The sequence below is a fragment of the Scyliorhinus torazame genome, chromosome 2, assembly GCF_047496885.1.
Source record: "Scyliorhinus torazame isolate Kashiwa2021f chromosome 2, sScyTor2.1, whole genome shotgun sequence".
NCBI classification, from domain to species: domain Eukaryota; kingdom Metazoa; phylum Chordata; class Chondrichthyes; order Carcharhiniformes; family Scyliorhinidae; genus Scyliorhinus; species Scyliorhinus torazame.
In genome coordinates, this window is record NC_092708.1 from 302,868,276 (window position 1) to 302,895,315 (window position 27,040).

General features: G+C 55.0%; 1 protein-coding gene across 1 annotated transcript; it reads right to left on the reverse strand.

Moving 5' to 3' along the window:
- Window positions 1-26,699, reverse strand: psma6a (proteasome 20S subunit alpha 6a). Its single transcript, XM_072489000.1, has 7 exons — window positions 26,522-26,699; window positions 10,245-10,339; window positions 4,306-4,387; window positions 3,074-3,229; window positions 1,265-1,443; window positions 1,023-1,117; window positions 1-186 (listed from the first exon to the last, which is right to left on the reverse strand). Exons 1-7 carry the CDS (start codon window positions 26,595-26,597, stop codon window positions 129-131), a joined length of 741 nt encoding a protein of 246 aa, XP_072345101.1. The 5' UTR covers window positions 26,598-26,699; the 3' UTR covers window positions 1-128.
- Between the last annotated feature and the right edge of the window lie 341 nt (window positions 26,700-27,040).

Consider the following 27,040-nt stretch of genomic DNA (forward strand, 5'->3'; position numbering starts at 1 on the left):
CATGTTCCAAAAACTTAGCTTTATTTGCACGGATTAAAATAGTGTAGATGGTGGCACTGTTACAGCAATCCAGTCGTCCATTAACAACGCTCTATCTAACAATACAGGATCTTAAACTAAGTGGAATTTCAGTCTCTCTCTGCCAGAGCAACCAGATGTGTATCAATTTCAGCTTCTGAAAGAATCCTGGGGCAAAAAGAAAGGTTTTCATGTTGAAGCACATTTTTAGAAATAAAAATTCAAAGATAAATTGCACAATTAAATGTATTTGTATTTTGTACTCTAAAGTTTCGAAGCTATTTCAAAATATCTAAATAATGAACACTGTAAAAAGAAGTTTTAAACAATTTATGAAACGATTCTGATGTAAAAATGAAGCAGTTCCCTTGTTTAAAGTTTTAATTCTGAAGGGCGATTTTTTTTGGCCTAATGTCACACCTGACGAAAGGAACCATTCAGGAACTAAATAGTTTTCTTTTCGGCCAATTTTCGCAGAGATCAATAGTAAACTGCTAGTTGCAGATTGACTGCCTGCTTCCAACCAAGTCAAATAAGGGGTGTATAACGTTCAACCAATGGGCAAGTGCCTTTTTAACCACCTGTGCCCAAAGATTTCTTTTTTAGGTTCAGTTACGTCAATATTGGAAATTAACACCTTTGCAGTCCCAGCATCTAATCTCAGCATCAATATCTCCCGAGCACATGTTGAGGTACCCACTCCATTGATCCAATTATATGGCTTCAACCCAACTTCAGCAAAGGATTTCAAACTGTATTAGCACGGATTTTTCCCTTTATCGTAAACATTATTTGGCCTCTCAAAGTTACCACTTAATGCCAATTTACAAACATTGCATATAGTAAGACCAGGCCTAATTTCGAATGAGTTGATTCTGAGTAAATAGTTTGGGGTCTACTTGTAGCCGAGCAAAAAAATCTTACATATTCCTTCAATCGGAATTGGATTCAAATGCAGATTCTATAGGCAATTGGTTAATTAGTAAACAAGACCTTTAAATTACCTAAATTTAGGGTTATCCACTGTAACCACCCCTACTTCAATTTCAGAGGGTTTGAAGTCAATGGACAGCACTGTGGACAGGCAGGTTATTGCTGTCTACAACAAAAGAAAATGCATTATTTCAAAAAGAAACTACAAAATGTACAATGCAAACCATGTTACAGCAAATTAAAATAAAGGAGGGAAAAAAAGACATAGGAAATTCAATGTAATTATTAGTGCAAGGGCTTAAGATTTTCATACCTCTACAGTTTGTGCATAGATCCAGTCAAGTTTTTTCTTAACTTTCTTTTCCAAGAAGCTTGTGGCTTCTGTCTGCTTGACTCCTGCTGCAGTGGCCTTGAAACCACAATAATAACCAGCAGGGTCACACTTGTAAACCTGCGCCCCAAGCTCTTCGTCCACACCTACCAGAATCATACCTGTAAAACAGAAGAGTCAAACTGAAGATTTAATTTTACACACTTCATTTCTGTTTAGCATTGAAAGGAATCACAGAAGCATACAGCACACAAGAGCATTCAGCTTGTCATGCCCTTGTTGGTTCTTTGAAAGTTGAGTCATGCTTAATCCCGCAGTCTTACATTTTTGTCTACAATCCCACAAATTTGTCATCCTCAAATATGTGTTCAGCGACCTTTTAAAATAATTTTGGAATCAGCTTCTGCCATTTTGAGGGAGGGCGTTTTGGAGCAGCCAATTTTTAGTGAGAAAAAAAACCGTGATCTGTTTCTGAACTATTCAAATGAAAAGAAAAAAAACAAAAGATCTGACTAAACCTTCCTTCAACATTCTCCCTGCTGCCAGAATACAATTTGATCTTTGTTACTTAGTTGTCATTGTTATTTCACGTCTTTGTAATCCAGTACAACTATGAATCACACCAGGACAACATTTCAATATTCTTTAGCAGGAATCTTCCAATAGTGACCTAAATCCTAGGAGGATCTGAATTAGTTTAGCACTTTCAGAGATTACATCATCACAGCTAATGTATGCATTAGCTTATTTTTTTGAATTCTGAAAACATACTATAAAGAAATAACAAACCAGATTCCTCCATGAATTCTATGACTTGCACATTTTGGAGAAGAACAGATGTAAATGTAGTCGAGCCTCTATTGTATTGAAATAATCAGTTTCAATTAATGAAGTGGCATTGTTGGAGATCATTTATACGTCTGCTGATTTCGAAGACTGACAGTGCAGCCGACACAAGTGGCCAATATTCATGTAAGAGACTCGACAGTGAATAGGCAATCGTGGGGCAACACAAACATTCTGATCTTGTCTTTAATCAAATTTAGAATTTCAGCATGGATCACTGAGGAGCAATCAAGAAGGGAGTCCTGTCCAACATTTATCCCTCATCTAACAACACTTTAAATCTGATTATCTGATCAGTACCTCACCTTATACATGGAACTTTGCTGACAGCAAATTCACTGCTCCAATTCCCTAAGAGTGACTTTTAAAATTACGCCGTAAGATGTTAAAGGCACTGTATAATGCACTCCTTCCTTTTCTTAATTCAATTCAGAATTTGGAGTAAAGCTAAGAATATCCTACGCACTACGGCTCAACTATTCATTATCTTTGATCAACAAATTCATTGGGAGAGTCACTCATTATTTTCAAATGAAGTAAGGATACGGTAACAAGTTTAATAGGTTGACCATTTCTCAATTAATACCTACAGGAAAATAATTTGGAAAATCACTTTTCTTTTTTTATAATAAATTAAAAGTACCCAATCCATTTTTTTCAATTAAGGGGCAATTTAGTGTGGTCAGTCAACCTACCCTGCACATCTTTGGGTTGTGGCCGTGAGACCCACGCAGACACAGAGAGAATGTGCAAACTCCACATGGACAGTGACCTGTAGCCGGGATCGAACCCGGGTCCTTGGCGCCATGAATAGGAAAGTCACTTTAGATAGACCATCAAAACACCCGACTGTGCGTGATTTTATATTTTGCAAGTATTTGCACAATATGATTTGAAGCAGAAATGTAAGGTTGCATTAATCTTATACATGTAGAAGGTGCTTACAGCATCCCAGGGGTCTCATTTCAGCGTTTTGTGTATACACTTGGGAAATATCTGCAATCCGTTTACACAACATGTCCACTGGGATATCATAGCCATACTTGTACTTCCAGTTTGCAGCTTCATACCGAGCTCTCTGAACCTGGGACCTGCTATCTGCTGTAATTTTAAAAAGATTACATTTTTAAAAAGGTCAAAAGATCAACATTCCATGATAAAAGACAGTACTAATGGTGAAACAAGGACAGAAAGCAAATCTATTAGTAGTGTGTAAGCGACACTGAACTTAGGGCTTTAAAAACATGTGAACTGGTTAGGAAGACCACTTTGCAATCAAGAGTCTCATCCTGATACTTTGAATCTCCTCTTAACTCTGTTCTTTTCAATTATTGCTAAGAGTACTTGTTGGACATTATTGGCCAAGTTTCCAGGCACAGGATGGTGTCAACAATATAAACAGTGTTATGGGTCCAGGTTTACAGAGCCCCAAAATGTTTCATGGAGTTCAACCGACCCACAACTTTTAATAGACTGTGGTGTGGGAAGCACACGGCGTACTCTCCAGGTGTGAGACAGCAATTATGGACAAATGGTTTTTAAAACAAAACAATGTTTATTCTATGAACTCAAGTTAACCTTTAAAAAACAAACATTGAATATCTTAACACCCATTATTTCAAAGATAACCCCAAAAGACTACTACACTAAATAATCCTTCAAACTGTTCCTTTAAACATCCAAAAGGCTTCAAACCTTCAAAAACAGACATGAGGCTACACTCAATATATTTATAGTCTAGATTTGCAGACATCAACAGACCAGCTCCGTGTTTTCTTCCTGCAGCTCTCAGCAAAACACGCAGACACTCCCAGCTGCCTCCTCAAACTGAAACCAAAAGCAGAAGTGAGCTCAGCTCCCCCCACTCTCTGACATCACTTCAGTAATATGATCAGCTCCATTTCTTAAAGGTATATCGCTTAAACATCCATTTCTTAAAGGTACTCTCACATGACAACAGTAAAGTTCTAGAAATATCTTTCATCAGCAACCTGAAACATTTAAGTCTGCTTCTCTCTCCACAGACTATCTGATCTAAGTATTTTCAGAATTTAAAAAAAAATTCTTGCATTGATGAAGATTCAGTTTCCATCGTTGACACATTGACTTCAAAAAATGACTAGATATCTAAAAGCAAAGTCTCAAAATCTAAAGGGAAGAATTGTAAATCTTCTTACCCGTCATTCCTGTCATTACACATCCTATGTTTTCAGTTATTCGGAACAGGTGAGTGACTGTGTTAGCATCCAATAGCTTATCCTGAAAATAAATTGAACCACTGGATTAAGGAGAGTGCACAATAAAGAATTAAAGGCTGCACCTTAAATTCAGTTTGATCAATATGGCAAGGATAACAGTAGTGTGTGAACGGTCAGTTCATTATATAACCCAAAGTCAGCTGCAGACCATCTCCCCATCAGTCATGGGCCTCAGCAGACCCATTGTTTTGTGGGTTCCCATTCATGGCTTGCAGGTTCAAGTGTTGTTGCAAGTAAAAATCAAGATTAACACAGATTAAAATTGTAAATAAGAGATTAATCACGATGGAATTTAAGCATTTTACTTGACAGCCTCAACAAACAGAGGTTTTTGGGTTTAATTGGGTTTGTGATAGGCAGTTTCAAGAATCCCAAAGCTCAAGGAACAAAGTTCCAATGATCCACGATAATCTCTAATCACATACACTTCTCGGAGAGAGGCAGCGACTTCAACAAGCTACCCGTGAACCAAGCTGGATTGCCTTGCAACCGTCTTTCAGGGGAGTCGAACTGCAGCTGCCTTAATTCAATCAATGTAAGTTGCACTATGCACTTAATCTCAGAAGGCGATTCCAGATCTTATAGATTTTCAAAATGTTTACAAAGTGAATCGTAGACAAATTAAAGACATTTATGACCTTGTAGGTTGCAGAATTTTAAATAAATATCCAAGTTCGTTTACAGAGTTCTCAGGTTTCGGCCTCCTTTACAGGCACTGAGTTCCAGACCGCCATCACTATGGGTGAGAAAACATCAACTCACATTTATCTGTTCTACAAATTATTTTAAATCAAAGCTCCCTGTTTATTGATCTCTCTGCTAAGGGAGATAGCACAAACCTAACTTGGCCCCTAGATTTTATGCACCTCAAGTAAATCACCGCTCAGCCTCCTTTTCTTCAACAAAAGCCCCAGCCTATCCAGTCAATAATTAAAATTCTCCTGTCCTAGAAACATTTTTGTAAACCTCCTCTAATGTAGTCACATTGTTACTGCAATGCGGGAGCCAGAATTGTATGCAGTCTTCAAGCTGTGACCTAACTAGTGATGTGTACAGTTCTACCACCACCTCCTTACTCTTACATTTCATATTAAAATAGTTGTAACAAGGAAATAGTTAGAACATGGAAGCACGATCAGAAAATGTCAACATAGTTTTACAAAAGGAAAAATCATGTTGGACAGGCTCGAGTTTCTTTTGAGGTTGTAACTAGTAGGGCAAGTAAAGGTGAACCAGATGTGTCTTATTTGGATTTCCAAAAGGTGCACATAAAAGGGGTGCCACATAAAATAAGGACTCGTGAGGTTGGGGATAATATACTAGCTCAGATTGGGGTTTGATTAATAGACAGCAGCAGAGAATGGGGATAAATGGGGCTTTCTCAATTTAGCAGTCTGTGACTCGTGAAGTTCCACAAGGATCAGCGCTGGGGCCTCAGCTATTTCAAGTTTATATTGACGACTTGGATGAAGAGGCCAAGAGTAATGTATCTTGGTTTATTGACAATTCACAGCTAGATCAGAATATAAAGCGAGGAAGATACAATAGGCTGCAGAGATTTGGACAGGTTAAGTGAGTAGGGACATTCTCCCCGTATCTGCGTGGGTTTCACTCCCACAATCCAAAAGATGTGCAGATTAGGTGGATTGGCCATGCTAAATTGCCCCTAGCACAGTGGTTAGCACTGTTCCTTCACAGCACCAGGGTCCCAGGTTCGATTCCCGCTTGGGTCACTGTCTGTAGAGTCTGCATGTTCTCCGTGTCTGCGTGGGTTTCCTCCCGGTGCTCCAGTTTCCTCCCACAAGTCCCGAAAGAGGTGCTGTTAGGTAATTTGGACATTCAGAATTCTCCCTCCGAGTGCCCGAACAGGCGCCGGAATGTGGCAACTAGGGGCTTTTCATAGTAACTTCATTGCAGTGTTAATGTAAGCCTACCTGTGACAATAACAAATATTATTATTGGGAGGAAAAGAGCAGCACGGTGGGGCAGTGGTTAGTGCTGCTGCCTCACGGCACCGAGGTCCCAGGTTTGATCCCGGTCACTGTCCGTATGGAGTTTGCACATGTGCAGGGTAGGTGAATTGGCCGCGTTAAATTGCCCCTCAAAATGAATTGGGTACTCTAAATTTATTTATTTAAAAAAAAATTATTGGGAAAAAGAAAAAAATAAACGTTAAGTGAGGAGGCAATAAAGTGGGAGGAGAGTATTATCTGGGAAAGTGAGAGCTATTCACTTTGGTAGCAAGAATGGCAAAGCAAAATATTTTTGTTTAATAGGTGTCAAAACTTGTAAATGTTGATGTCGCGAGCCATTTGGATATACTTGTGCAAGGAACACAAAGTTGGTGTGCAGGCACAGAAAGCAACAAGGAAAACAAATGGCAAAACAAATTGGCTTTTATTGCAACGTAATTGAAGTACAAGATTAAGGAAATTTTGCTACAATAATACAGGGCCTTGTGATCACACCTGGAGTAGTGTGTGAAGTTTTGGTCTCTATATTTGCGTTGGAGACAGTGCAGTAAAGGTTCACCAGATTGGCTCAGTAAACCAAGGTCCACCACACTAAGAAAACAAAAAGGGACGGTCAATAGAGAATTAAAGGTGCTATATTTAAATGCGCGCAGTGTACGGAACAAGGTAGATGAGCTTGTGGCCCAGATTGTGACTGGCAGGTATGATGTGGTAGGCATCACAGAGCATGGTTGCAGGGGGTTCAGGACTGGCATTTAAACATCCAGGGATTCACAACCTATCGAAAAGACAGAGAGGTGGGCAGAGGGGGCGGGGTTGCCTTGTTAATTAGGAATGAAATTAAATCAATAGCACTAAACGATATAGGGTCAGATGATGTGGAGTCTGTGTGGGTAGAGTTGAGGAACCACAAAGGCAAAAAAAACACAATGGGAGTTATGTACAGGCCTCCTAACAGTGGTCAGGACCAGGGGCACAAAATGCACCTCGAAATAGAAAGGGCATGTCAGAATGGCACGGTCACAGTGATCATTGGTGGACTGGGTAAATAATGTTGCCAGTGGACCCAAAGAAAGGGAATTCATTGAATGTTTACAGGAGGGCTTTTTGGAACAGCTTGTGATGCAGCCCACGAGGGAACAGGCCATTCTGGACTTAGTGTTATGTAATGAGCCAGACTTGATAAAAGATCTTAAAGTAAGGGAACACTTAGGAGGCAGTGATCATAATATGGTAGAATTCAGTCTGCAATTTGAAAGAAAGAAGGTAGAATCAGATGTAAAGGTGTTACAGTTAAATAAAGATAACGATAGGGGCATGTGGGAGGAACTGACGAAAATCGACTGGGAGCAGAGCCTAGTGGGAAAGACAGTAGAACAGCAATGACAAGAGTTTCTGGAAGTAATTGAGGACACAGTACAGAGGTTCATCCCAAAGAAAAGAAAGGTTATCAGAGGGGGGATTAGGCAGCCAATGCTGACAAAGGAAGTTAGGGAATGCATCAAAGCAAAAGAGAAAGCCTATAATGTGGCAAATAGTGGGAAGTCAGAAGATTGGGAAGGCTACAAAAACAAACAGAGGATAACAAAGAGAGAAATAAGGAAAGAGGATCAAATATGAAGGTAGGCTAGCCAGTAACATTAGGAATGATAGTAAAAGTTTCTTTAAATACATTAAAAACAAAAGTAGACATTGGGCTGCTCCAAAATGACGCTGGTAATCTAGTGATGGGAGACAAGGAAATAGCTGAGGAACTAAATAAGTACTTTGCGTCAGTCTTCACAGTAGAAGACATGAGTAATATCCCAACAATTCCGGAGAGTCAGGGGGCAGAGTTGAATATGGTAGCCATCACAAAGGAGAAAGTGCTAGAGAAACTAAGAGGTCTAAAAATTGATAAATCTCTGGGCCCAGATGGACTACATCCTAGAGTTCTAAAGGAGGTAGCTGAAGAAATAGTGGAGGCGTTCAAAAGTCACTGGAGTCAGGGAAAGTCCCAGAGGATTGGAAAATCACTGTTGTAACTCCCTTGTTCAAGAAGGGAACAAGAAAAAAGATGGAAAATTATAGGCCAATTAGCCTAACCTTGGTTGTTGGCAAGATTCTAGAATCCATCGTTAAGGATGAGATTTCTAAATTCTTGGAAGTGCAGGGTCGGATTAGGACAAGTCAGCATGGATTTAGTAAGGGGAGGTCGTGCCTGACAAACCTGTTAAGAGTTCTTTGAAGAGATAACAAATAGGTTAGACCAAGGAGAGCCAATGGATGTTATCTATCTTGACTTCCAAAAGGCCTTTGATAAGGTGCCTCACGGGAGACTGCTGAGTAAAATAAGGGCCCATGGTATTCAAGGCAAGGTACTAACATGGATTGACGATTGGCTGTCAGGCAGAAGGCAGAGAGTTGGGATAAAAGGTTCTTTTTCGGAATGGCAACCGGTGACGAGTGGTGTCCCGCAGGGTTCAGTGTTGGGGCCACAGCTGTTCTCTTTATACATTAACAATCTAGATGACGGGACTGGGGGCATTCTGGCTAAGTTTGCCGATGATACAAAGATAGGTGGAGGGGCAGGTAGTATGGAGGAGGTGGGGAGGCTGCAGAAAGATTTAGACAGTTTAGGAGAGTGGTCCAAGAAATAGCTGATGAAATTCAACGTGGGCAAGTGCGAGGTCTTGCACTTTGGAAAAAAGAATTGAGGCATAGACTATTTTCTAAACGGTGACAAAATTCATAATGCTGAAGTGCAAAGGGACTTGGGAGTCCTAGTCCAGGATTCTCTAAAGGTAAACTTGCAGGTTGAGTCCGTAATTAAGAAAGCAAATGCAATGTTGTCATTTATCTCAAGAGGCTTGGAATATAAAAGCAGGGATGTACTTCTGAACCTTCATAAAGCACTAGTTAGGCCCCATTTAGAATACTGTGAGCAATTTTGGGCCCCACACCTCAGGAAGGACATACTGGCACTGGAGCGGGTCCAGTGGAGATTTACACGGATGATCCCAGGAATGGTAGGCCTAACATACGATGAACGTCTGAGGATCCTGGGATTGTATTCATTGGAGTTTAGGAGGTTGAGGGGAGATCTAATAGAAACTTACAAGATAATTAATGGCTTAGATAGGGTGGATGTAGGGAAGTTGTTTCCATTAGCAGGGGAGACTAGGACCCGGGGGCACAGCCTTTGAATAAAAGGGAGTCACTTTAGAACAGAGATGTGGGAGAAATTTCTTCAGCCAGAGAGTGGTGGGTCTGTGGAATTCATTGCCACAGAGGGCGGTGGAGGCCAGGACGTTGAGTGTCTTTAAGACAGATGTTGATAAATTCTTGATTTCTCGAGGAATTAAGGGCTATGGAGAGAGAGCGGGTAAATGGAGTTGAAATCAGCCATGATTGAATGGTGGAGTGGACTCGATGGGCCGAATGGCCTTACTCCCACTCCTGTGTCTTATGATCCCTGGGATGAGAGGATATAAGAAGCTGTGAAATTGGGCCTCGAGGGGAGTTCTAATTGAAACCTACAAGATTCTTAAGGAGCTTCACAGGGCAGAAGCTGGGTGATCTGGAACATGGGGGCATAGTCTCAGGATAAGGGGCTCCCCAATTAGGACCGAGATGAGGAGAAATTTCGTCACTTAAAGGGCATGAATCTTTGGAGCTCTCCATCCTAGAAGGTTGTGAATGCTCCATTGTTTAACATATTTAAGGCTGAGATCGATGGAATTGAGGGCTAAGGGGAGTTGAGGCTGAACATCAGCTATGAGTGTAGTAAATGGCAGAGTGGATTTGTGGGGCCGTACAGTCTACTCCTGCACCTACTTTGTACATTCTGTGAGTCAGCTAATAAAGGTAAATGCTGCCACCACAGGTAGTTCAGTCTACACTTACCGGCACTTTCTTTTGTGTAACTATTACAGCACAGTCCTTTCCACGAACAGCAACAGAAGTGAGGCCACCCTGGTTTATAGCCTTAAAAGCATATTCTGCAATAAAAACCAAATTGTCTTAAGCATCAATAACACCAAAACAAAATTCAATTTTTAACAAGATGATTTACAGCAACCAATGTCATACTGAAAACGTAGACTTTACATCACAAAATCACTGCTAACATTTACCAGATGTTGAATGTACCAAGTTACACTCCAGGCATTGGCAACAAGAGCTAAGCTGCTCACGGCTATCTGATCCCTCCTGCCACCCACTCTGCCCGTTGCCCAAATTACAGCTTTCCCCCTCATCTCAACTCCAGTACCAGACTCTTTCACCCCCACCCTCACATCGTTACCCAGGTTCTCCCCTCTCCCTACCCTCCTCTTACCTTCCATGCCCCCCAACCCCAGATATGTCCATGTTTCCCCCATCCCAGATTTTTCCCCCATGCTTCGTCTATCCCAGACTCACCACATCCCAGATTCTTCTCCCCCATGTCCCTCTTTCCGACATATATCGCCCATGCCTCCTCTACACCAGACTCATCCCCCCTCTAGCCCAGCCTCACCGCGCCCCCCCCCCCGCCCGCCCCCGTGCCTCCTCTATCCCAGCCTAATCCCCATCCCAGATTCTTCCCCATTCCCCCCTATCCCAGACTTGTCCCCCCATGCCTCCTCTATCCCAGACTCGACCCCATGCCTCAATACCAGACTCGCCACCCGTCCCATCTATCCCAGATGCAGCCCGCATGCCACGTCTATCCCAGACAACCTCCCGCCTGCCACTATCAGAGTTGCTCCCTTCCGCCCCATGCCAACTCAATCCCAGACTCGTCCCCGTCAATGACTCCTCTATCCAGATTCACCCCTCCCCGACTCCTCTATCCCAGATTCATCCCCCCCCCCCATGCCTCCTGTATTGCTGACTCACCCCCCCATGCCTCCTCTATCCCAGACTCATCCATCCCACTCATTTCCCCCTATAGCCCTCATGCCGCTTCTATCCCAACGCATTCCACCCTCATCCTCCTACATCCCACTCATTCCCCTCCGATGCCTCCTCTGTCCCAGATTTATTACCCTCCCCCACCTCCTCTATCCCAGACTCACCGCCCCGCCCCCCCCCTGCCTCTTCTATCCCAGATTCATAGCGGCTGGTCTAGCACACTGGGCTAAATAGCTGGCTTGTAATGCAGAACAAGGCAGCAGCGCGGGTTCAATTCCCGTAACCAGCCTCCCTGAACAGGCGCCGGAATGTGGCGACTAGGGGATTTTCACAGTAACTTCATTGAAGCCTACTTGTGACAATAAGCGATTTTTATTATATCCCCATGAAAATCGCTTATTGTCACAAGTAGGCATCAAATGAAGTTACTGTGAAAAGCCCCTAGTCGCCACATTCCTGCGCCTATTCGGGGAGGCTGATATGGGAATTGAACCGTGCTGCTAGCCTGCCTTGGGTCGGCTTTAAAAACCAGCTCTTTAGCCCTGTGCTAAACCAGCCAAATCATGCCTCCTCTATCACATACTCATCCCCCCCTCATTCCTCCTCTATCCCCCTCATGCCTCCTCTATCCCCCCCATGCCTCCTCTATCCCACCCATTCCCCCCTCATGCATCCTCTCTTTCCCCCCCCATGCCTCCTCTATCCCACTCATTCCCCCCCCCATGCCTCCTCTATCCCTCCCCATGCCTCCTCTATCCCACTCATTCCCCTCTCATGCCTCCTCTATCCCTCCCCATGCCTCCTCTATCCCACTCATTCCCCCCTCATGCCTCCTCTATCCCAACTCATTCCCCCCTCAAACCTCCTCTATCCCACTCATTCCCCCCTCATGCCTCCTCTATCCCAGTCATCCCCCCTCATGCCTCCTCTATTCCAGAGTCATCCCCCCAGGCCTCCTCTATCCCAGGCTCCTCCCCCCCTCTCATGCCTCCCCTATCCCCCCCATGCCTCCTCTATTGCCCCCATGCCTCCTCTATCCGACTCATTCCCATGCCTCCTCTTTCCCCCATGCCTCCTCTACCCCATTCCCCCTCCAAGCCGCCTGTTCCCAGACTCACTCCCCCCTCATGCCTCCTCCATCCCACTTATTCCCCCCTCATGCCTCCTCTATCCCTCATTCCCCCCTCATGCCTTCTCTATCCCCCCCCAAGCCTCCTCTATCCCACTCATTCCCCCCACATGCCTCCTCTATCCCACTCATTCCCCCCTCATGCCTCCTCTATCCCACTCATTCCCCCTCTATCCCACTCATTCCCCCCACATGCCTCCTCTATCCCACTCATTCCCCCCTCATGCCTCCTCTATCTCACTCATTCCCCCCTCATGCCTCCTCTATCCCACTCATTCCTCCCTCATGCCTCTTCTATCCCACTCATTCCACCCCTATCCCACTCATTCCCCCCTCATGCCTCCTCTATACCACTCACTTCCCCCCTCATGCCTCCACTATCCCACTCATGCCTCCTCTAGCCAATCATTCCCACCTCATGCCTCCTCGAGCCAATCATTCCCCCCTCATGCCTCCTCTATCCCACTCATGCCTCCTCTATCCCAGACTTTCCCCCCCTCATGCCTCCCCTATCCCAGATTCTTTCCCCCCCATGCCTCCTCTATCCCAGACTCACCCCCCCCACCTCCTCTATCCCAGACTTATTTCCGCCCCCACCTCCTCTATCCCAGACTTATATTCCCCATGCCTCCTCTATCCCAGACATGTTCCCCATCTCCTCTATCCCAGACTTTCCCCACCTCATGCCTCCCCATCCCAGATTCTTTCCCCCCATGCCTCCTCTATCCCATACTTATTTCCGCCCCCACCTCCTCTATCCCAGACTTATATTCCCCATGCCTCCTCTATCCCAGACATGTTCCCCACCTCCTCTATCCCAGACTTATTTCCGCCGCGACCTCCTCTATCCCAGACTTGGCCCCATGCCACATCTATCCCACAGGCCTCATGCCGCCACTATCCCAGAGTTGCCCCCCTCCACTCCCATGCCATCTCAATCCCAGACTCGTCCTCGCCCACGGCTCTTCTATCAAATACTCCCCCTCCATTCCTCCTGTATAGCAGACTCGTCCTCCTCATGCCTCCGCTATCACAGGCTCAACACCCCACTGCCACTATCCCAGAAGTGCCCCCTGCCGCCTCTTTCCCAGAATCAACCCCTCCCGGCTCCTCTATCCCAGACTCAACCGCCACCTCTGCGGCCCCTCTACCCAGACTCAACCCATCCCCCGACACCTCTATCCCAGACTCACTCCCCCCCCCCCCGCCCCCGCCGACTCCTCTATCGCAGACTCACTCCACCCCCCCCCCCGACTCCTCTATCGCAGACTCACCCCCCACCCCCCCGACTCCTCTATCCCAGACTCACCCCCCCCCCGACTCCTCTATCCCAGACTCACTCCCCCCCCCCCGACTCCTCTATCCCAGACTCACTCTCCCCCTCCCCCCCCCGACTCCTCTATCCCAGTCTCACCCCCCCCCCCCGACTCCTCTATCCCAGGCTCACACCCCCCCCCGCCCCCCCGACTCCTCTATCCCAGACTCTCACCCCCCCCGCGACTCCTCTATCCCAGACTCACCCCCCACCCCCGACTCCTCTAGCCCAGACACATCCCCCCCCCCCCCTGACTCTTCTATCACAGACTCACCCCCCCCCCGGCTCCTCTATCCCAGAGTCACCCCCCCACCCCCGACTCCTCTATCGCAGACTCACCCCCCCCCCCGACTCCTCTATCCCAGACTCACCCCCCCCCGCGACTCCTCTATCCCAGACTCACCCCCCCCCCCCCCCGACTCCTCTAGCCCAGACACATCCCCCCCCCCCTGACTCTTCTATCACAGACTCTCACCACCCCCCCCCCCCCGACTCCTCTATCCCAGACTCACCCCCCCCCCCCCCGGCTCCCCTATCCGAGACTCATCCCCCCCTCCTCGATCCGACTCACCCCCTCACCCCAGACTCACCCCCCCCCGACTCCTCTATCCCAGACTCACCCCCCCCACCCCAACTCCTCTATCCCAGACTCACCGCCCCACCCCCCGACTCCTCTATCCCAGACTCACCCCCCCTCGACTCCTCTAGCCCAGACACATCTCCCCCCCCCCCCCGACTCCTCTACCCCAGACTCCTCCTCTATCCCAGACTCTCACCCCCCCCCCCGCGACTCCTCTATCCCAGACTCACCCCCCCCCGACTCCTCTATCCCAGACTCACCCCCCCCAACTCTTCTAACACAGACTCACCCCCCCTCCCCCCGACTCCTCTAGCCCTGACTCATTCCCCCCCCCCGACTCCCCTATCCCAGACTCATCTCCCCCCCCCCCCCCAGACTCCTCTATCACAGACTCACCCCCCCTCCGACTCCTCTATCCCAGACTCACCCCCCACCCGACTCCTCTATCCCAGATTCACCCCCCACCCCCAACTCCTCTATCCCAGACTCACCCCCCCCCCCGACTCCTCTATCCCAGACTCACCCCCCCCGACTCCTCTATCCCAGACTCCTCCTCTATCCCAGACTCTCACCCCCCCCGCGACTCCTCTATCCCAGACTCACCCCCCCTCGACTCCTCTAGCCCAGACACATCTCCCCCCCCCGACTCGTCTATCCCAGACTCCTCCTCTATCCCAGACTCTCACCCCCCTCGCGACTCCTCTATCCCAGACTCACCGCCCCCCCCCCCCGACTCCTCTATCCCAGACTCACCACCCCCCCCCCCCAACTCCTCTATCCCAGACTCACCCCCCCCCCCGACTCTTCTAACACAGACTCACCCCCCCCCCCCGACTCCACTATCTCAGACTCCCCCCCCCCGTCCCCGGACTCCTCTATCCCAGACTCACCCCCCCCCCCGACTCCCCTATCCGAGACTCATCCCCCCCTCCTCGATCCGACTCACCCCCTCACCCCAGACTCACCCCCCCCCCCGACTCCTCTATCCCAGACTCACCCCCCCCCCCCGACTCCTCTATCCCAGACTCACCCCCCCCCAACTCCTCTATCCCAGACTCAACTCCTCTATCCCAGACTCACCCCCCCCCGACTCTTCTAACACAGACTCACCCCCCCTCCCCCCGACTCCTCTATCCCAGACTCACCCCCCCCCGACTCCTCTATCCCAGACTCCTCCTCTATCCCAGACTCTCACCCCTCCCCTGACTCCTCTAGCCCAGACTCCCCCCACCCCCCCCGACTCCTCTAGCCCAGACTCCTCCTCTATCCCAGACTCTCACCCCCCCCGCTACTCCTCTATCCCAGACTCACCCCCCCCGACTCCTCTATCCCAGACTCACCCCCCCCAACTCCTCTATCCCAGACTCACCCCCCCGATTCTTCTAACACAGACGCACCCGCCCCTCCCCCCGACTCCTCTAGCCCTGACTCATCCCCCTCCCCCGACTCCCCTATCCCAGACTCATCTCCCCCCCCCCCCGACTCCTCTATCCCAGACTCACCCCCCCCTCCGACTCCTCTATCCCAGACTCACCCCCCCGACTCCTCTATCCCAGATTCACCCCGCACCCCCGACTCCTCTATCCCAGACTCACCCCCCAACCCGACTCCTCTATCCCAGACTCAACCCCCCCCGACTCCTCTATCCCAGACTCCTCCTCTATCCCAGACTCTCACCCCTCCCCTGACTCCTCTAGCCCAGACTCCCCCCCCCCCCCCCGACTCCTCTAGCCCAGACTCATCCCCCCGACTCCTCTATCCCAGACTCACCCCCCCCGCCCCGACTCCTCTAGCCCTGACTCATCCCCCCCCCCCCCGACTCCCCTATCCCAGACTCATCTCCCCCCCCCCCCCCCCCCGACTCCTCTATCCCAGGCTCACCCCCCCCCCAACTCCTCTAGCCCAGATTCACCCCCCACTCCTCTATCCCAGACTCACCCCCCCGCCCCGACTCCTCTATCCCAGACTCACCCCCCCGCCCCGACTCCTCTATCCCAGACTCCTCGTCTATCCCAGACTCTCACCCCCCCCGCGACTCCTCTATCCCAGACTCAACCCCCCTCGACTCCTCTAGCCCAGACACATCCCCCCCCCCGACTCTTCTATCACAGACTCTCACCCGCCCCCCGACTCCTCTATCCCAGACTCACCCCCCCTCGACTCCTCTAGCCCAGACACATCTCCCCCCCCCCCCCCCCGACTCCTCTATCCCAGACTCCTCCTCTATCCCAGACTCTCACACACCCCCGCGACTCCTCTATCCCAGACTCACCCCCCCCCGACTCCTCTATCCCAGACTGACCGCCCCCCCCAACTCCTCTATCCCAGACTCACCCCCCCCCGACTCTTCTAACACAGACTCACCCCCCCCTCCCCCCGACTCCTCTAGCCCTGACTCACCCCCCCCCCAACTCCCCTATTCCAGACTCATCTCCCCCCCCCCCCCGACTCCTCTATCCCAGACTCACCCCCCCCCCGACTCCTCAATCCCAGATTCACCCCCCACCCCCGACTCCTCTATCCCAGACTCACCCCCCCGACTCCTCTATCCCAGACTCACCCCCCCTACTCCTCTAGCCCAGACTCACCCCCCCCCCGACTCGAGCCCAGACTCACCCCCCCCCCCGACTCCCCTATCCGAGACTCATCCCCCCCTCCTCGATCCGACTCACCCCCTCACCCCAGACTCACCCCCCCCGACTCCTCTATCCCAGACTCACCCCCCCGCCCCGACTCCTCTATCCCAGACTAACCCCCCCCCCCCCGACTCCTCTATCGCAGACACACACCCCTGACTCCCCTAGCCCAGACTAACCCCCCGACTCCTCTATCCCAGGTTCACCACCCCGACACCCCTATCCCAGACTCTTCCCTCCCGCCCCCCGACTCCGCTATCCCAGACTCACTTCCCCCCCCCCCCCGACTCCCCTGTCCCAGACACACACCCCTGACTCCTCTAGCCCAGGCTCACCCCCCCGACCCCTATCCCAGACTCTTCCCTCCCGCCCCCCGACTCCGCTATCCCAGACTCACTTCCCCCCCCCCCCCCGACTCCCCTATCCCAGACACACACCCCTGACTCCTGTAGCCCAGACTCATCCCCCCCCCACGACTCCCCTATCCCACTCACTCCCGCCCGACTCCGCTATCCCAGACTCACCCGCCTCCCGATTCCTCTATCCCAGACTCACCCCCCCCCCGATCCCAGACTCACCCCCCCCGACTTCTCTATCCCAGACACACACCCCTGACTCCTTTAGCCCAGACTCATCGCCCCCCCCACGACTCCCCTATCCCACTCACCCCCCCCCCGAATCCGCTATCCCAGACTCACCCCCCCACTCCGACTCCCCCATCCCAGACTCATCTACCCCCCCCAACCCCCGACTCCCCAATCCCAGACTCACCCCCCCCCCCGACTCCTCTATCCCGACTCACCCCCCCCCCCGACTCCTCTATCCCAGACTCCTCCTCTATCCCAGACTCTCACCCCCCCCGCGACTCCTCTATCCCAGACTCACCCCCCCCCCGACTCCTCTATCCCAGACTCACCCCCCCCAACTCCTCTATCCCAGAGTCACCCCCCCGACTCTTCTAACACAGACTCACCCCCCCTCCCCCCGACTCCTCGAGCCCTGACTCATCCCCCCCCCCCCCCCGACTCCCCTATCCCAGACTCATCTCCCCCCCGACTCCCCTATCCCAGACTCATCTCCCCCCCCCCCCGACTCCTCTATCCCAGACTCACCCCCCCCTCCGACTCCTCTATCCCAGGCTCACACCCCCCCGACTCCTCTAGCCCAGATTCACCCCCCACTCCTCTATCCCAGACTCACCCCCCCGCCCCGACTCCTCTATCCCAGACTCACCCCCCCGCCCCGACTCCTCTATCCCAGACTCCTCCTCTATCCCAGACTCTCACCCCCCCCGCGACTCCTCTATCCCAGACTCACCCCCCCGCCCCGACTCCTCTATCCCAGACTCCTCCTCTATCCCAGACTCTCACCCCCCCCCCCGCGACTCCTCTATCGCAGACTCACCCCCCCTCGACTCCTCTAGCCCAGACACATCCCCCCCCCCCGACTCTTCTATCACAGACTCTCACCCGCCCCCCGACTCCTCTATCCCACTCACCCCCCCTCGACTCCTCTAGCCCAGACACATCTCCCCCCCCCCCGACTACTCTATCCCAGACTCCTCCTCTATCCCAGACTCTCACACCCCCCCGCGACTCCTCTATCCCAGACTCACCCCCCCCCCCGACTCCTCTATCCCAGACTCACCGCCCCCCCAACTCCTCTAGCCCTGACTCATCCCCCCCCCCCCGACTCCCCTATCCCAGACTCATCCCCCCCCCGACTCCCCTATCCCAGACTCATCTCCCCCCCCCCCCCCCCCGACTTCTCTATCCCAGACTCACCCACCCTCCGACTCCTCTATCCCAGACTCACCCCCCCCCCCCGACTCCTCTATCCCAGATTCACCCCCCACCCCCGACTCCTCTATCCCAGACTCAACCCCCCCCCCCCCCCCGACTCCTCTATCCCAGACTCACCCCCCCCCCCTCCGACTCCTCTATCCCAGACTCACCCCCCCCCCCCCGGCTCCTCTATCCCAGACTCACCCCCCCACCCCGGCTCCTCTATCCCAGACTCACCCCCCCCCCACCCCAACTCCTCTATCCCAGACTCACCCCCCCACTCCTCTATCCCAGACTCACCCCCCCGACTCCTCTAGCCCTACTCATCCCCCCTACTCCTCTAGCCCAGACTCACCCCCCCCCCCCGACTGGAGCCCAGACTCACCCCCCCCCCGACTCCCCTATCCGAGACTCACCCCCCCCCCGACTCCTCTATCCCAGACTCACCCCCCCCCCCGACTCCTCTATCCCAGACACACACCCCCGACTCCCCTAGCCCAGACTAACCCCCCCGACTCCTCTATCCCAGGTTCACCACCCCCGACTCCTCTATTACAGACTCACACCCCCCCCCCCACTCCTCGATCCCAGACACACACCCCTGACTCCTCTAGCCCAGGCTCACCCCCCCGACTCCCCGATCCCAGACTCATCCCCCCCGCCCCCCGACTCCGCTATCCCAGACTCACCCCCCCCCCGACTCCCCTATCCCAGACACACACCCCTGACTCCTTTAGCCCAGACTCATCCCCCCCCACGACTCCCCTATCCCACTCACTCCCCCCCGACTCCGCTATCCCAGACTCACCCGCCTCCTCTATCCCAGACTCACCCCCCCCCGACTTCTCTAGGCCCATACACACACCCCTGACTCCTTTAGCCCAGACTCATCGCCCCCCCACGACTCCCCTATCCCACTCACCCCCCCCCCCCCGACTCCGCTATCCCAGACTCACCCCCCCACTCCGACTCCCCCATCCCAGACTCATCCACACCCCCACTCCCCGACTCCCCAATCCCAGACTCACCCCCCCCTCCCGACTCCTCTATCCCGACTCACCCCCCTCCCCCGACTCCTCTATCCCAGACTCTCACCCGCCCCCCGACTCCTCTATCCCAGACTCACCCCCCCTCGACTCCTCTAGCCCAGACACATCTCCCCCCCCCCCCCCCCGACTCCTCTATCCCAGACTCCTCCTCTATCCCAGACTCTCACACACCCCCGCGACTCCTCTATCCCAGACTCACCCCCCCCCGACTCCTCTATCCCAGACTGACCGCCCCCCCCAACTCCTCTATCCCAGACTCACCCCCCCCCGACTCTTCTAACACAGACTCACCCCCCCCTCCCCCCGACTCCTCTAGCCCTGACTCACCCCCCCCCCAACTCCCCTATTCCAGACTCATCTCCCCCCCCCCCCCGACTCCTCTATCCCAGACTCACCCCCCCCCCGACTCCTCAATCCCAGATTCACCCCCCACCCCCGACTCCTCTATCCCAGACTCACCCCCCCGACTCCTCTATCCCAGACTCACCCCCCCTACTCCTCTAGCCCAGACTCACCCCCCCCCCGACTCGAGCCCAGACTCACCCCCCCCCCCGACTCCCCTATCCGAGACTCATCCCCCCCTCCTCGATCCGACTCACCCCCTCACCCCAGACTCACCCCCCCCGACTCCTCTATCCCAGACTCACCCCCCCGCCCCGACTCCTCTATCCCAGACTAACCCCCCCCCCCCCGACTCCTCTATCGCAGACACACACCCCTGACTCCCCTAGCCCAGACTAACCCCCCGACTCCTCTATCCCAGGTTCACCACCCCGACACCCCTATCCCAGACTCTTCCCTCCCGCCCCCCGACTCCGCTATCCCAGACTCACTTCCCCCCCCCCCCCGACTCCCCTGTCCCAGACACACACCCCTGACTCCTCTAGCCCAGGCTCACCCCCCCGACCCCTATCCCAGACTCTTCCCTCCCGCCCCCCGACTCCGCTATCCCAGACTCACTTCCCCCCCCCCCCCCGACTCCCCTATCCCAGACACACACCCCTGACTCCTGTAGCCCAGACTCATCCCCCCCCCACGACTCCCCTATCCCACTCACTCCCGCCCGACTCCGCTATCCCAGACTCACCCGCCTCCCGATTCCTCTATCCCAGACTCACCCCCCCCCCGATCCCAGACTCACCCCCCCCGACTTCTCTATCCCAGACACACACCCCTGACTCCTTTAGCCCAGACTCATCGCCCCCCCCACGACTCCCCTATCCCACTCACCCCCCCCCCGAATCCGCTATCCCAGACTCACCCCCCCACTCCGACTCCCCCATCCCAGACTCATCTACCCCCCCCAACCCCCGACTCCCCAATCCCAGACTCACCCCCCCCCCCGACTCCTCTATCCCGACTCACCCCCCCCCCCGACTCCTCTATCCCAGACTCCTCCTCTATCCCAGACTCTCACCCCCCCCGCGACTCCTCTATCCCAGACTCACCCCCCCCCCGACTCCTCTATCCCAGACTCACCCCCCCCAACTCCTCTATCCCAGAGTCACCCCCCCGACTCTTCTAACACAGACTCACCCCCCCTCCCCCCGACTCCTCGAGCCCTGACTCATCCCCCCCCCCCCCCCGACTCCCCTATCCCAGACTCATCTCCCCCCCGACTCCCCTATCCCAGACTCATCTCCCCCCCCCCCCGACTCCTCTATCCCAGACTCACCCCCCCCTCCGACTCCTCTATCCCAGGCTCACACCCCCCCGACTCCTCTAGCCCAGATTCACCCCCCACTCCTCTATCCCAGACTCACCCCCCCGCCCCGACTCCTCTATCCCAGACTCACCCCCCCGCCCCGACTCCTCTATCCCAGACTCCTCCTCTATCCCAGACTCTCACCCCCCCCGCGACTCCTCTATCCCAGACTCACCCCCCCGCCCCGACTCCTCTATCCCAGACTCCTCCTCTATCCCAGACTCTCACCCCCCCCCCGCGACTCCTCTATCGCAGACTCACCCCCCCTCGACTCCTCTAGCCCAGACACATCCCCCCCCCCCGACTCTTCTATCACAGACTCTCACCCGCCCCCCGACTCCTCTATCCCACTCACCCCCCCTCGACTCCTCTAGCCCAGACACATCTCCCCCCCCCCCGACTACTCTATCCCAGACTCCTCCTCTATCCCAGACTCTCACACCCCCCCGCGACTCCTCTATCCCAGACTCACCCCCCCCCCCGACTCCTCTATCCCAGACTCACCGCCCCCCCAACTCCTCTAGCCCTGACTCATCCCCCCCCCCCCGACTCCCCTATCCCAGACTCATCCCCCCCCCGACTCCCCTATCCCAGACTCATCTCCCCCCCCCCCCCCCCCCGACTTCTCTATCCCAGACTCACCCACCCTCCGACTCCTCTATCCCAGACTCACCCCCCCCCCCGACTCCTCTATCCCAGATTCACCCCCCACCCCCGACTCCTCTATCCCAGACTCAACCCCCCCCCCCCCCCCGACTCCTCTATCCCAGACTCACCCCCCCCCCCTCCGACTCCTCTATCCCAGACTCACCCCCCCCCCCCCGGCTCCTCTATCCCAGACTCACCCCCCCACCCCGGCTCCTCTATCCCAGACTCACCCCCCCCCCACCCCAACTCCTCTATCCCAGACTCACCCCCCCACTCCTCTATCCCAGACTCACCCCCCCGACTCCTCTAGCCCTACTCATCCCCCCTACTCCTCTAGCCCAGACTCACCCCCCCCCCCCGACTGGAGCCCAGACTCACCCCCCCCCCGACTCCCCTATCCGAGACTCACCCCCCCCCCGACTCCTCTATCCCAGACTCACCCCCCCCCCCGACTCCTCTATCCCAGACACACACCCCCGACTCCCCTAGCCCAGACTAACCCCCCCGACTCCTCTATCCCAGGTTCACCACCCCCGACTCCTCTATTACAGACTCACACCCCCCCCCCCACTCCTCGATCCCAGACACACACCCCTGACTCCTCTAGCCCAGGCTCACCCCCCCGACTCCCCGATCCCAGACTCATCCCCCCCGCCCCCCGACTCCGCTATCCCAGACTCACCCCCCCCCCGACTCCCCTATCCCAGACACACACCCCTGACTCCTTTAGCCCAGACTCATCCCCCCCCACGACTCCCCTATCCCACTCACTCCCCCCCGACTCCGCTATCCCAGACTCACCCGCCTCCTCTATCCCAGACTCACCCCCCCCCGACTTCTCTAGGCCCATACACACACCCCTGACTCCTTTAGCCCAGACTCATCGCCCCCCCACGACTCCCCTATCCCACTCACCCCCCCCCCCCCGACTCCGCTATCCCAGACTCACCCCCCCACTCCGACTCCCCCATCCCAGACTCATCCACACCCCCACTCCCCGACTCCCCAATCCCAGACTCACCCCCCCCTCCCGACTCCTCTATCCCGACTCACCCCCCTCCCCCGACTCCTCTATCCCAGACTCTCACCCGCCCGACTCCTCTATCCCAGACTCTCACCCGCCCTCGACTCCTCTAGCCCAGACACATCTCCACCCCCCCCCCCCGACTCCTCTATCCCAGACTCCTCCTCTATCCCAGACTCTCACCCCCCCCGCGACTCCTCTATCCCAGACTCACCCCCCCCCCCAACTCCTCTATCCCAGACTCACCCCCCCAACTCTTCTAACACAGACTCACCCCCCCTCCCCCGACTCCTCAAGCCCTGACTCACCCCCCCCCCGACTCCCCTATCCCAGACTCATCTCCCCCCCCCCCGACTCCTCTATCACAGACTCACCCCCCCCTCCGACTCCTCTATCCCAGACTCACCCACCCCCCCAGACTCCTCTATCCCAGATTCACCCCCCACCCCCAACTCCTCTATCCCAGACTCACCCCCCCCCCCCGACTCCTCTATCCCAGACTCACCCCCCCCCGACTCCTCTATCCCAGACTCCTCCTCTATCCCAGACTCTCACCCCCCCCGCGACTCCTCTATCCCAGACTCACCCCCCCTCGACTCCTCTAGCCCAGACACAACCCCCCCCCCCGACTCTTCTATCACAGACTCTCACCCGCCACCCGACTCCTCTATCCCAGACTCACCCCCCCTCGACTCCTCTAGCCCAGACACATCTCCTCCCCCCCCCCGACTCCTCTATCCCAGACTCCTCCTCTATCCCAGACTCTCACCCCCCCCGCGACTCCTCTATCCCAGACTCACCCACCCCCCCTCCCCCCGACTCCTCTATCCCAGACTCACCCCCCCCCGACTCCTCTATCCCAGACTCACCCCCCCCCCCGACTCCTCTATCCCAGACTCACCCCCCCCCGACTCCTCGATCCCAGACCCCCCCAACTCCTCTATCCCAGACTCACCCCCCCGACTCCTCTATCCCAGACTCACCCCTCCCCCGACTCCTCTATCCCAGACTCCCCCCTCCCCCGACTCCTCTATCCCAGACTCCCCCCCCCCCCCCGACTCCTCTAGCCCAGACTCATCCCCCCGACTCCTCTATCCCAGACTCACCCCCCCACCGACTCCTCTAGCCCTGACTCATCCCCCCCCCCCGACTCCTCTATCCCAGACTCACCCCCCCTCGACTCCTCTAGCCCAGACACATCTCCCCCCCCCCCCGACTCCTCTATCCCAGACTCCTCCTTATCCCAGACTCTCACCCCCCCCGCGACTCCTCTATCCCAGACTCACCCCCCCCCTCTATCCCAGACTCACCCCCCCCCCCCGACTCCTCTATCCCAGATTCACCCCCACCCCCGACTCCTCTATCCCAGTCTCACCCCCCCCCCCCCCGACTCCTCTATCCCAGACTCACCCCCCCCCGACTCCTCAATTGCAGACTCCCCCCCCCCGCACCCCCGACTCTTCTATCCCAGACTCACCCCCCCCCCCCCAGCTCCTCTGTCCCAGACTCACCCCCCCCACCCCGGCTCCTCTGTCCCAGACTCACCCCCCCCCACCCCAACTCCTCTATCCCAGACTCACCCCCCCACACCCCAACTCCTCTATCCCAGACTCACCCCCCCACGCCCCGACTCCTCTATCCCAGACTCACCCCCCCGACTCCTCTAGCCCTACTCATCCCCCCGACTCCTCTAGCCCAGACTCACCCCCCCCCCCCGACTCGAGCCCAGACTCACCCCCCCGCCCCGACTCCTCTATCCCAGACTAACCCCCCCCCCCGACTCCTCTATCCCAGACTCACCCCCCCCGACTCCTCTATCCCAGACTCACCACCCCCCCCCGACTCCTCTATCCCAGACTCACCCCCCCCAACTCCTCTATCCCAGACTCACCCCCCCCCCGACTCCTCTATCCCAGACTCACCCCTCCCCTGACTCCTCTAGCCCAGACTCCCCCCCCCCCGACTCCTCTATCCCAGACTCACCCCTCCCCTGACTCCTCTATCCCAGACTCACCCCCCCCCGACTCCTCTAGCCCTGACTCATCCCCCCCCCCGACTCCCCTATCCCAGACTCATCTCCCCCCCCGACTCCTCTATCCCAGGCTCACACACCCCCCACCCCCGACTCCTCTATCCCAGACTCACCCCCCCCCCGGCTCCTCTATCCCAGACTCACCCCCCCCCCCCCACCCCGACTCCTCTATCCCAGACTCACCCCCCCCCCCACCCCGACTCCTCTATCCCAGACTCACCCCCCCCCCCACCCCTCTATCCCAGACTTACCACCCCCCCGACTCCTCTATCCCAGACTCACCCCTCCCCGACTTCTCTAACCCAGACTCACCCCCCCGACTCCTCTAGCCCTACTCATCCCCCCTACTCCTCTAGCCCAGACTCACCCACCCCCCCGACTCCCCTATCCCAGACTCACCCCCTCACCCCCCAACTCCTCTATCCCAGACTCACCCCCCCCCCCCGACTCCTCTATCCCAGACTCACCCCCCCCCCAACTCCTCTATCCTAGACTCACCCCCCCCCCCGACTGCTCTATCCCAGACTCACCCCTCCCCCGACTCCTCTATCCCAGACTCACCCCACCCCCGACTCCTCTAGCCCAGACTCATCCCCCCGACTCCTCTATCCCAGACTCACCCCCCCCCCGACTCCTCTATCCCAGACTCACCCCCCCCGACTCCCCTATCCCAGACTCATCCCCCCCCCCCCGACTCCTCTATCCCAGACTCACCCCCCCCCCCCGACACCTCTATCCCAGACTCCTCCTCTATCCCAGACTCTCACCCCCCCCGACTCCTCTGTCCCAGACTCACCCCCCCCCACTCCTCTATCCCAGACTCACCCCCCTATCCCACTCATTCCCCCCCCCCCGACTCCCCTATCCCAGACTCACCCCCTGTCCCACTCATCCATCCCCTCCCAGACTCCCCTATCCCCCCCCGACTCCCCTATCCCACTCATCCCCCCCCCGACTCCCCTATTCCACTCATCCCCCCCCCGACTCCCCTATTCCACTCATCCCCCCCCCCCGACTCCCCTATCCCAGACTCACCCCCCCCCCCCCGACTCCCCTATCCCAGACTCACCCCCCCCCCGACTCCCCTATCCCACTCATCCCCCCCCCCCGACTCCCCTATCCCAGACTCCTCCCCTCCCCCTCGTCTACCCCAAACTCCCCCAACGCCGTTCCCATGCCCGCCCGCCAATCCATCCCGGACCCGCAACCCCTCCCTCCCAAAACCAAGCGTCCATCGCCTCTCTACCCCGCGCCCCCCCCCGGGTTAACCCTGCGGCCGTCCTGCCGCCTGGCTGTGGGGGAAGGGCCCCGCGATGACTGAGCGGGTTGTGTGCCGGTGCTGCCGGCTCTGTCCCGGGTGAGCGGGGCGGCCGGGCCTCACTCACCTACTTGGTACAACCTTCCCTCCGGGGAGAAGATGGTAATGTGACGGTCGAAGCCGGCGCTCGATCCCCGGGACATTCTGACCAAAAATCCGAATCAGAGAACAACAACATGCAGCGGCAAAACCCGGAACCTATCTCCGAACCGACAGGATATCCGGCGTTCCCTGACCCGGAGGTACAACTCTCGACCTGTCAATCAAACAGCAGGTCAGCCTCAGGCTGGTGGAGGAACATCCTGCTGTTAATTGAGCATCTAGTGGTTTACCCAAATCAAATGCTAGTGCGAAATACTGACAATATGAAATAAAGACAGAAAATATTCGGGGAGAGTAAGATAGGGTTAAAATTTCACCTCTGTGACTTTGAAAGCTTATTTAACTGAATTAACTCTCTCTGCACAGATACTGATGAGTATTTCCGGTATTTTCTACTTTTATTTCTTTCCAGTCACAATACGTGTAGATTAAATAGATTCCGAAGCATGTTGTATCCAAATTAACATTTTCACTAGTTATTAAA

What these genes read in the sequence shown, in the direction of transcription:
- psma6a (XM_072489000.1), bottom strand. Translation starts at nt 26,597, where the DNA reads ATGTCCCGGGGATCGAGCGCCGGCTTCGACCGTCACATTACCATCTTC. An exon ending in GGGAAGGTTGTACCAAGTAG is followed by an intron (nt 10,340 to 26,521) that starts GTGAGTGAGGCC and finishes TTTTTATTGCAG; the next exon opens with AATATGCTTTTAAGGCTATA. An exon ending in TTACACAAAAGAAAGTGCCG is followed by an intron (nt 4,388 to 10,244) that starts GTAAGTGTAGAC and finishes ATTTATTTTCAG; the next exon opens with GATAAGCTATTGGATGCTAA.